At 35.7% G+C, this 12,437-nt stretch overlaps 1 protein-coding gene across 6 annotated transcripts in view; it reads right to left on the bottom strand.

Annotated features, from left to right (window-relative positions):
* Positions 1–12,437, bottom strand: part of LOC125676088 (potassium voltage-gated channel subfamily KQT member 1-like) — a 53,860-nt gene that overhangs the window by 30,693 nt on the left and 10,730 nt on the right. For 2 of the 6 annotated variants that reach the window (XM_048913985.2, XM_056158617.1), the window contains exon 2: positions 1,162–1,661. In XM_048913985.2, the coding sequence (XP_048769942.1) occupies positions 1,162–1,520 (359 nt within the window). In that variant the 5' untranslated portion in view covers positions 1,521–1,661. Of the gene's footprint in view, positions 1–1,161; positions 1,662–5,783; positions 6,029–6,126; positions 6,380–12,437 lie in introns of those variants that run through there. The other 4 variants (XM_048913986.2, XM_056158619.1, XM_048913987.2 and 1 more) reach the window with 4 other exon arrangements.

Here is a 12,437-nt window from a genome sequence, read left to right as displayed (position 1 = left end):
CTAAACTATTTCATGACTGAGAATTTCTGTCATCATTCTGAGAGGACATGTACGTATCTTAAAGTGAATTTGATATGGTTGGTTGGGACGAAGTACTCGAGAGGTGATAGGGGAGGGAATCAAAGTTGCACTGGTTGAGGAATTGAGCCTAGATAACCATGATGCTTCAAATGAAACTGATATTTTCAAATAATGGACCATATTCTCTTTATGAGCTACTGATATTAATATAATCCTTCATAAGTACGAGTGTGGATACGGAAATCCCATCGAGAGGACAAGATTCGCTGTCTAGGATGAAGCTTTGCCAGTTACGATTACGGAAATAACTAGCCGATTAGTTACGATCGCAGCAGTGTAAGACAGAAAAATCTCACCTGTCCATCTCACATGGGTAAAATCGATCTCACACTGATAATAATGTGAGAAAATTGTGTTACACTCTTTCCATGTGATTTTCATGATTGAATTGCTTGTATTAAAACAGCATAGATGACCTTTCACCCCAAAAACTTCATTGAAAATTGAAGCTAGTTGGCTCTGGTATGGTTTACATAACAAATGAATGGCTCAAATGCATGTGTTTCCATGCATAAATACTAGCGAAATGATAATTTTACGGTAGAAATTCAACATTTATATATGTTGAATTCAGAGAGAATGTGTATAGTAATTACATGAACTACCACGTAATTTCGCTCTCATAACTTCAAACAGTTTACAGGTTTTCATGGGAATCCGAGTTTTGGGGGTAATGATGTCATATAAGTCGAGTGATACCAACAAGAACATTCTGTTTCTATAAAACATTTGTTTTGCATTAATCTTTTTCATTACTTTGAAATTTTCAAATTATTCATCCTACCAATAATATTTTCTTATCATTATCTACACTGTGAATTGGGGGGGGGGGGGTTCTTTTTTGTTTGTTTGTTTGTTTTTGTTTGTGTTTTTTTTTTTCTTCTTGAAGGGGAGGGGACGTTCAAACAATAGATACCCATGAAATTTATGTTTTAGCGTGGAACAGAAATCCAAATACAATGAATTAAATTTTATATTGTTGGAAAATAATTATTTTCAATCCATGTTTAATACATATGCTCACATTGATTTCGAATAGGGAACTTAAACGGCAATCGTGTGTCATTTTGGCATACTTACACAGTAAAGTGATAGATAAAACACTTCCATCCTGTCGGCCTTTCTAGGAAATTGTAAACTTGGGCTTGCACGCTATTTTTGCTATGGGCACGAGTTACGGGAGCGTCAAAATTGGGGCTCTTTTCATTCATGGACACTTGGTAAGATTTGGAATCTGTTCCTGTGCAGGAAGTGTGATTAGACGAGGAGTTAAACTCGGATTCCTCATACTCTGGCAAAACATACGTCGAGTTTGGTATACATTTCCCCATTGCTTTATTTCCTTTGCCGCGAAATAACCCTTTCATTTCCACTCGCGGAATGAATCTTCTTTTTTCTTCCTTCTCATCCTTGTTCTGTTCCGTCATTGTGTGCAACATTTTGTTTCATTGTGACGTCATCGGGTACCACGATTTAGATATATAAAGGTATATCTATATATGTGTATATATATCTATATTCTTTCCAAAGAGATTTCAGCGGTTTGAACTTGCAATCTTTATTACTGCATCACTTGGTATCTGTGAATTAAATAGATAAAATAAACTCCAACATCATTCTAAACAAGCTATGACAAAAACTGTACGATGAGCGATTCTGCATAACATTAGACATAGTTGTGTTGAACAGAGAAATTTATGATAAATAAATGCAGACGAATCAATATTAAAACATTCACGTTAATGAAACCCAGGTCCAGCAATTTATTTCCCTATATATCCATATCCCCTTTTTGCTTTTCTTAATAATCAGCGGTTCTTCCCAGTCTTAATTAATCAGTAATACCAGCGACATGCACGCACGATACTCAACTGTACACGAACATAGTCGTGCAATGGTCGCAGAAAATTGCATCGGTGCTCTCAAAACATCTGTTTTATAATGAAAATATCCTGTGAGACAATGTGTCTAAGACATGACAAGAGCATTGGCCACTCAACGTGTAAGTTTCATGGCTAACATGGCATTGCCTTGAGCATATGCGCGTAACAATTCACGGAAATCATATTTAAAAATCTGGGTAATCAAGTGACAATATTGGCCACATTCAAATATACTTACGAGTTGGGGAGATTAGAAAAGTCATTAAAATGTCAAGACGCTAAGCTTATTCTTATATGCATATCAACACCCCAAAATCAAGTGTTTACAAGTTAAAGAGTTCCGCTCCTGAGTTTTAGAGTATTATAATTTTTTTCAAAGGTATATTTGTCATTTCTACATTGAAGGGCAATAATAAAATCAAAAGAAAACTCGGGATCATAGGACTTGTTATTGAGCAATAGTGTGGTAAAGTTAACATTTTTGCGCTTAGATTTTACTTGCGATTTATTCGCATATAAAGGATTTGTCTGTTAGTGCCATCATAACATAAGCATTACATCAAATAAATACATACTCATGCTTTCTAACAATATAGATATAAAAAGTTGAATGCTAATTGGTTGGAAATTAATTTTTTACCTTTTTGCACTTAATATACAGAAAAACTTATCTAGAATTTGAGAGTTCAACAGAACATAGAGATATTGTTATTCTTTTTAATTGCTCTTAAGTCATAATTCCAAATTGAATATGAAACTTTAAAAAGTTGGGGTTATGGGTCAATTTTTTTAATCATTGTCCAAAATACTATCTTCATACGAAATTTCGGGCAAATTAAAATAGACAATTATAAGAGTCGGGGTTTGTTTTTTGTTAGAAAAATATATCACAAATTAATGAATTTACAACATTCGAATTCGTCCCAGTTCTCTGTTACACGTATCATGAACTACAAAATTGAAATACAAGCACGTCCTGGAGTATAAATAATAATGATATATTGGATAGAACAGAACCTATAAAATTGTACATATTTGGGACTGTTTTATCAAACAATTCTTCCGCCTCAAAATATAGTCCTTTTCCAACATTTTAAAATTGGTAGAAATTTTTCAACTGAATAGATTTAAGTAATGAATGTATGATATGTTTGCACTAATGAAATAAAGTATAGGACCAGTACCTACACTGTGCGGTTGTGTCCGAATGTAACAGGAAAAGTTGAGAAATGCGAATAGTGACCAATCTCATAAATCCTATGAAAAATATAAAATTGAGAACAGGGCAAGCACGGATCAACGGAAACACCAGAGGTCGTTCCGAAGAGGAGCAAGCATACCCTGTTCACGGGTCACACCCGCTGTGAGCACTCTGACGTAATCAAAATCAGTATTTAAAAAACGGCCTAACACGTCGGACAACATTCGACCTAACCGCAGGCGGTATTTATATATCGACCACAGAATGCTGGCCTTAAACGGGACTGTTGGAACCTCTACATGTAACATCTACTTATCTGTCAGTGTCCTGTCTCGATTTAGAAATTGATGATAGGCAGAACATGATCTCGCGTTTCGAATAAATTGGGGGAAATTAATACTATTTACAGGTAATGATGGAATATCATTACTTTCATAAACATGGGGAGTAGACGATGAAGAAGCTTAAGTTATCCCGTTTGTTATAATTCAATTGCTGATTTGCCATTAAACCTATGTTCAGTAAAACATCTAAAGACGAAATAAATATGCAATACCTGTGGTGTCTTATACTTCCAATTCACTAGGATATGTTAAATCGACATATGAATGAAAATGAATATTGTTAACAGATAAAACGTTGCCGATGTATCTAAATGTTGAGTTGTAGGACACAGGAAGATAATTCCTCTTATCCTGTAGAAGTTTTTGAACACATTATGTCTCCAAGAATACATAAACAGGTCAGCGAGTAAAGGAGCACAACTTGTGTCCATGGGGAATGCAACAGACTGTTGGAAGACGTGACCTCCAACGACGACATAGATATTGTCCATTAGGAACTCCGGTATTTTTATGATATAAATTTCGGAGTAATTGTACTACAATCAGAATAGTTTTTAACGCAAGTAATTGCTTTTTCATTGTATTTATGTAATGGTATCTATTTTATGATGTTTGTGTTTATCAGATGAAGAATATTCATTGCACATGTTTTGTAAACTCGGAAACAAGTAACATGTTGGTCCAATAGAAAGAACGTTCAAATTTACCAATAATATTTTCGTACATGATATTTTATTATATTTCACACACAATAATGATTAAATTTATTGAAACTGGAAGAATTAAAGTTTCTCTTAAAATCATAACATCTAATTAAGGAACATAAGTGTCCTCTGGTGAGAATCTCTCTCTCTCTCTCTCTCTCTCTCTCTCTCTCTCTCAGAAATGAAAATTCCTTCCAGACAACCAGAATAACATATTCTTTAGATTATTGATAAAGAAATTGCACTCAAGGGTCATACCCTTGAGTACCCTTCAGTATGTAAGATCCCCAAAATCATCCCCCACTAAAAATTCTTTATAATGTGTCGTCTTTTTTATGCACAAATAAATTGTGTGACCAAAAAAAAAAAAACAATACCTTAAAGCAAACATCAGATTAACCAATCACTCGAAAGCAAACTTAAAATCCGTCTTTATTGTATTATCCAATCATTGCGGAACACTGAACACAAAACATAACACGACCACGTCCCATCTTTCTTTCCGGGATATTTTTGCAGACTCATCTTTTTTTCATTTGAATAGATATCAACCTTCTAGCCTATTGTTTCAATAAGGTACAAGTGTCTTTTCATTAGCTTATGATTAAAAAGCACACTCAGATGTATTAAAACTATTCTATGCGTAGTATATTAAGTTTCGTTAAAATACAAACACTTGCTATTTGATTTCGAACTCATTTTCACTATGAAGTCTGTTTGACGTAACTTAAAAAGTCAATGATACGGGAGTTATTAAGGTTGTGGACTGTGCTGAATGTTAATAAATCTGGGTGGGGGTGTATACTGTCGCAAAATCGAGGATTGATTTGCCAAGCAATCGGATAAATCCGCTATAAAATTTAATTGTGGTAACATCTGTATTAACATTCGTTTTTGATTGTCTCAATTATTGATTTGCACGGGATTTGTGCAAGTTACAACAAATTTATTTCGATATATTTGATTAATGGAAGTTTATAATGAAAAAGGTCGAAGTAGTATTTATTGATAACCTACTATCATCGCGCTGCATACAAAATCGCATTCTTTCTGCTCAATGCGTTATGCATGTATTCAAAATCTGGAAATTCAAAATTCACAAATGGAACACACGGTAAACGGATCTGATAAAATAAGGGAACCCTATTATCAAGTCTATATATCTCTTTTTGCAAATATCGGACATGGTAATTTTTGCATCATCGCGTTGTTTTCTCGTGAGAGAATGAGTACTTTACAGCCCGACCAAAGTTTGAGGCGGGCACCTGCTGGGCGCAACGTCATACCTCCATACCGTAAATAAGTATGTCAGTTAAAAGTAGCCTCAGAGCCCTGCCCCAAAGCGACGACCTTCATCTAATTCAATATATAATTGTTAAAATTACATTCAGTGTATGTATGTGGAAGAATCGGACGGTATGGCGTCTGTTATACTCGCTTCTGAAACAAGGTCAATTGCGACGCTGCATATTAGAAATATCAATCCATATGTATAAATTAAATAAAGCCTTGATTCCTAATACATGTGCTATACCGTTTCCTTATATTCTGATTAATTTTGATACCCTACCTGAAGAGATTTCTCCATAATCCACTACACACACAAATCCCATAATCAGATCTCCACAGAGAACTGGCATTAAAACATAAATAATTCGCACTTTTGTCTATTTTTTACCAATAAACACAGAGGCCATCAGTGCTGTACGGAGATGCCGGCTAGCTCTCGGCTTTTTGTAATTAAACGTACAACAAATCGGCCTCTGACGCTGACGATTCATACGCACGCCATCTGTAGGAAAAAACCATCAACTATACACGACCTCCTACAAGACTCTTGAACAAAATTGCATATTTCTATATCACAGGTAAAATGGTATCTTATTAATCTGAGGCGTGGATCAAAATGTTACCTTCCTGGACTCGATGATTTGATGTTCCGTTTAGAGCACCGATAACGGATTCCAAATGTGACCAATTCTCGGCGGTGTGATAAGCACTCGGGCCTCAGCTTGTCGTTAAAACCAGGCTCCCGCGCGCAATGCACGCACAATCTCTAATTCACTTTTAAATGTCATCTAGAAATCGAAACACAAGCCGCAATCTATAAATAAGCCGTGTAAACAAATCGATGCTGGAGAGTAGGCTCCCTGTCATACAAGGAGGAATTGAAGAGAACAGCGCATCGTTTGAACACATTATAAATTCACAATCATGGACCATCAAGAGACAAATTATTATCACAATCAATGATAACAAACTTAAATAATCAAGACCTTAGACTCGCATAAATGGAATTATGCATGGGAACTATGTACATATTGTACTTCAGGAATAAGTAGATATTTTTGTTTGTATCATGGGGGTATAAAAATAATGGAAGATTGAGGTAATTTTTGCATATTACCTCATTTCCCTTAATACAAACTACACATCTATTCCTTAGGTATACTATGCGATACAAACAGATTTACATGTACAAACAATTTGGTAAATTAAAAGGATAATCCTTTGTCGAGAAATAAAATACAAAGACACAGTAAAGGTTAATACAAAGACACAGTAAAGGTTTATTATTAACTAAACACTGGAAAATGTAAACATTTACTAAACTTGTGTTTTTGCCGAGAAGGAAAGTGAATATCATTAACGAGGGGGACTTGACTTGCTTACTCGAGAGTAGCGTCGTTTTAACAGCATCTTCCGAACAGACACGCGTTTTATCGTAGACAGCGTTCAAAACTTGGAAAGACGACTGGCTGTTAATTAACCGTTAGACCCTACGGAAATCGCCGATCATGCTCGAGTAACTATGAAATACTGATAGAGATGTGACGCTTCCGGTAAACAATTAACTCTAGGTTGACCGAAACGTCCAGTAATAATTAATGCCAAACTAATCAACGTTTTGTAATGAACTTTAACAGTTCAAGACTTCTTTGATAGAGTAGTTTTGTACATTTTTATAACACATATGATTATACATGTATATCATAAATTCTGTATAGCAGAGGAATCTAGTAAAACCAATACACCGTTTCTACCCGGTAAAACATCCATTATATGCCTAACACAAATGTATGTCCGGCCAAAAACACATCTCTTGGGGCGTCCTGGGAGACGTCTGTTTCTGTGCAATATTCAATCCTTACGATACGCCGTTTGTTAAACAGCTTTCGACATGATAACGACCATAGTTGGTTGTTATACTGGAGATTTCGTGATTTACATCGTCTCTGCTACCATGAGGTACGCTAACGGTGTGTTGACGTTCCATGTCCTTTGTGACTGTTGAGTACATCTTAATATGTTTCAGTAATGCACTATTTTTATCTCTTGTTTTCACATGTGGGCTTTTTCTTTCCGTTTGAAAGATCTGTGATGTACGTTGTACTTGTAAATAGTAAAAAGGGGAAAATGTTTCAATGTTTCCCCCCTAGCAATCTGATTTCTTTTGCAATCTGATTGCATTTGCTTGGCAGTTGTGCTTGCTATTCTCTGTTATTCAATCAATATGAAAACTGAAAAGTATGCACTTTGTAACCGCTACATATAAATCATGCTCTGAAAATCTGTTTCCGTCAGCATCTGTTTGAATATTAGATGAACATACTCCAAGTACGCATCAAAAACACATTCAATATATGATTGATTCATAAATTAATTTCGCTAGTTCTAATTTTCGTTGCGTCTTTGTCAAAGTTTCTCCTACTAAAAAACACACACCAAACTTTCTGGATTTAAAATGATGCTATTTATAGCACAATATAAAAACTCGTATCTTACGACCACAGCCAATCAGTGTGGACAATACTGGGGCAATTAAATGGACATTGGAGCCGGTACAGTCTTGCATGCATAGCGTGATTCGAATTGAAGGATAATATAATGAATTATACATAGTAAAACTCATTTGAATAAGTATTACATTAATTGATTAATCATATACTGTCACCGATGTTTTACATGTATCTCCTGTTTTCTGAAACTGTTGATTGTTTTGGATCCCTTTATGCTTTTGTGCAGCTTTATATTTTCAGATTTGTTCTAATAAAGAAATGTAAACCACCGTGTTTACCCATTCAATCATGTGAATAGGTAGCTATAGGTTTTGAATCAATATGGTAATCTAGAATAATAGACGAACCGATTGATGCGTTGAAAATGAAATATTTACATTTATATATGACTCATCCGTAATTATTTCACAATAACCACATCGATATACAAGTGACCTTTGAATTTGCAATAGAAAGCTATATTTAAGAAAGTGTATCGTGGAGATATATTTTCATATAATCTGGTTCGCTGCAGTCTATCATCTTGCTTCCTTAAATAAATCCCAGTCATGTTACAGTAAGACGCTAAATATCACAGATACATTGCATTGCAACGAAAAGTATACATAAAATTCATATCACCCGACGGGGAAATGATTTTTCCGTGGTAAATTAAGTTTCGTATTACAATGTATATACATGTAGCTTGAATTTATTAGCAATACAATGTCTCTAAATTCCAGATAACGTAGCGTGCAGCATCTGGGTCAATACTGAATGCCAAGATGTGAGATAATAGGACCGGTACCGAAGTGGCACTTTAGCTGTAAACAAACATGGCGGATCAGATATCGTCTGATAAGCCATGGTTGCTACTTTTGATGTTGTATCTAATAAGTATCAATTAATTCTTATAATATTTCGTTTGTGATTTACAATTAAGGACCAGAAAATACTATTCATAACTTGAAACATATCACCTGTATCGAGTGCTGCAGTTGGGCGAATGTTCAAATTACTGGTAGCTGTGGTATTGTACGCATTGATATCAATGTCGTTCCTTGTTTAATCTCTTATGTCCCATTAGAGAAATTCATAGAAAGACGTCATTAGCAATAGGTGAAGTACCACAAATTCTGACCCATGCAGGACGCTCAAGGCCGTAACAATACGGACTCTTTATGTCGTGACAACGTCTACTGTGACACGGGACTTACATATGTAAGGCGATGTCCGAACGACCCGTGCCTTTCTCGTCTGATGATGATTGCCTGGTGAAGGAACAATCACTATCTATGTTAAGCATATTAGGATTGACGCAGCAGCAGGACTGAAAATCAGAACCGGGACCTCCCAGTTACAAAGGCTGCACAGCAACCACTGTACGCAACCAGCGTCACAACCACGGTCCGTAACCAATGTACGCAGCTAACGCCGCAACCAATGTACGCAACCAGCGCCGTATCGATTATACGCAACCAGCGCCGCAACCACTGCACGCAACCAGCGCCGTAACCACTGTACGCAACCAGCACCGCAACCAGTGCCACAACCACTGTATGCAGCTAGCGTACTGTAAGCTATCAAAGCAAAGCATCATTTTCTATAATTTACAAGGAAATAAATAAATCAACGTCATAAAACAACTGAAATACATTTACATATATGATAAAAATATTGGTGAATATTTGCTGCCGTTTGTTGTAAGCACGTGCTCCCAAAACTTGCTCATTTCTACACCCAACTAGTGTAAATATATTTTCTCTTTAATATGTCTCGAAAATCTATGTAATAAATTGTTTATTACACGGCATAGACAATCACTCTCCAAATATTTAGATCTGTACCAGAATTATATACTGTCATCTGATTTTGACGTCATAGTGCTTATGAACTACCTCTTGAGATTCCGCAGAACTAATATGCGATTTCTATTCCAAAAGTAATATGATGGTTACCCTCCTCCATTACATGACCGAATAAACTAATCACATCAGTTTTCCGTCGTAAAATCTTATACATATTGGTACAGTTTAATATCATGTATTACAATTTTCTAAGTCGAGTATATCAGGGAGCATAGAAATCCAAAATATCAATTTGAAACACATGGTGATCCTTACGTTACAAAACACATTGATCTTTTATAGGTTTACGGTGCATAAACGAAAAAAAAAGAACCCCTGAATATCGTGATTTTTCACAAGTTTTTAGAATTATACAATGTATCATAGGACGCGGTCAACATTACTTATATCACTGTCTACATACAGTGCTTGGGGAGTTTGATTTTTTTTTCTATAAATTTGCGACCACTCGGTAGTAGTATAAATTGTTTTTTTAAATGTCAGCAACGCACTAATTACGAACACATATACACTCTCATGGTGATTTTCATAGTAGTAACATTTATTCTTATTTTTTCTCCCATCCGTTTGAACATTTTGACATCAGATCTATCAATAGCATAAAATAGATCACTCTAAATGAAATATTATATTATTGGTATATATATCCCGGTAATGTTCAAAATACCTTGTATATAGAATAGAAAACTGTTATGGATTCACAAAATTAATACCTTTTATGCGTTTTAGTGAAATCGTATTTTACTCAGTTTCAATCTGATATTACATAAAGTTTTTCTTAAAGACAAAATCATAGCAAACGACCATGTCAATGCTTTAACTTAAGCAATGTATGATATGCATATGTTCGCTACTGGAAATTTGCGTGGGTGTAATTAGTGAACGGCGTGGAATTGAAATCGATTTGGTCACTTTGGGGTGCTGTAACTGGAGACGCGACGCAATGGGAAAATTACTCTTCATCGGAGGCGATTGCATTTGCTTGTTTGTTACTGAAATCTGGCAGTTTACGACATATCAGATACACAAACGCGAGGACTGTTGGCGAACGATCTCATAATTGTAATTCTTAATCCGGGGATTTCCTGACGTGGAAGACTCCGTTTTAGAGGAAAACGGAACAGTTCCATAATTACAAACTTTTACCTCTTTGTCTTGTTCTTCTTGTCAACAAGACGTCGTTACAGAGAGGCGACAAATCAATCCCTGCTTTATTCAATTTGCAATTATTTATTCGACGGTCTACAATTTGCTTAAATTGTCAAAACTGACTTTGATAATCTTGTTAGATTTCCTTAAATAAATCCTTATTATCATCGATCGAATTTGCTTTATATTCTAGTGAATTTTGCGACGCAAGTTCCGTGTTGGATCCTCTTTCTGCCAATCGCATTTTTCTTTTTGAATAATGGTCAATACATTATTGTTGTTTATGTGCATAGAAATGATAAAACATATGAACGCGTGTGTTGGCTTTAACACTTTGAAAATACAGCTTCAGTGAATGAAAATCAAAGAGGAAAATGTCTCCCTCCACATTGTATTGTAATAAATAAAAGAACTATATGGGGTCTTTCGCAGGGTCAGTAGGATTTCTTTTCAGGAAAATAAGACACACATCTTTCCTTACCCTTCAAGGGCTCAACACATAATCAGTTCATATCAAAGCAGAGAACATTATAAATCGCAGAAACTCCCGCGGAAAGAAGATACAGAAGAATGGTAAATTGGAGATGAAAGATAGACTCAGTGAGTGATGTTTTCTGTTAGCGGGATTCCCTTAAGACCTTTGGTGACAAACTCATCTCGGTATGAATTCTACTATCTATTGCATTGCGCACAATAAAATATACGGAATGGTGATGTATCAGCTAGAGAATAATTCTCCTCGACTCTGACAAATCACGTGATCAATCATGATGGCGTTAGGTCCCACGTGAATTCAGTAACACTGAAAAATGTCGCCTGCGTGACATCATGAGAAAGAGACACGGGTTTTGAAATCAGTGCGAATGTAAAATAACAAAACGTGTGATTTCATCTTTTGATGGCAGTGCCTGGACTTTAATATCAATATAGAGACTTTTGACCAATTACCAGAAATTCTTCACGTTCTGCCAAATCTATTTTTAGAATACAATTTTATGTTCTTTAATGAGAAATTGTCAACAAGTAAACATCTAATGGTTTAAAGCAGGCACGCAGCGTAGAGGCCATCGACAGTAAAAGTTGATTTCACAATAGTCTAAAATCCTTCACAATCAAACAGGAACTAATGAAAAGAAGAAGATAACGAACAGTGATCAATCTAATAACTCCCATAAGGAATACAACATAGAGAGCTGGGCAAACAAGTACTCCTGGATATACCAGAGGTGGGATCAGGTGCCTAGGAGGAGTAAGCATCCCCTGTCGACCGGTCACATCCGCCGTGATCAGCTAGACGGAGTAATCCGTAGTCAGAATTAGTGTGCCAAGAACGGTCAAACAATATGCAACTTTTGAGATTTCAGCTCTTCTTGATAGAGGTACGTTCAGTGTTCTGTTGAACGCTTGGGTGGGTACAAGATGTATACA

This window comes from Ostrea edulis, chromosome 3, assembly GCF_947568905.1.
Source record: "Ostrea edulis chromosome 3, xbOstEdul1.1, whole genome shotgun sequence".
Lineage (NCBI taxonomy): Eukaryota > Metazoa > Mollusca > Bivalvia > Ostreida > Ostreidae > Ostrea > Ostrea edulis.
The sequence above is the reverse complement of the archived record's forward strand: the minus strand, read 5'-3'. Positions and strand labels throughout refer to the sequence as shown.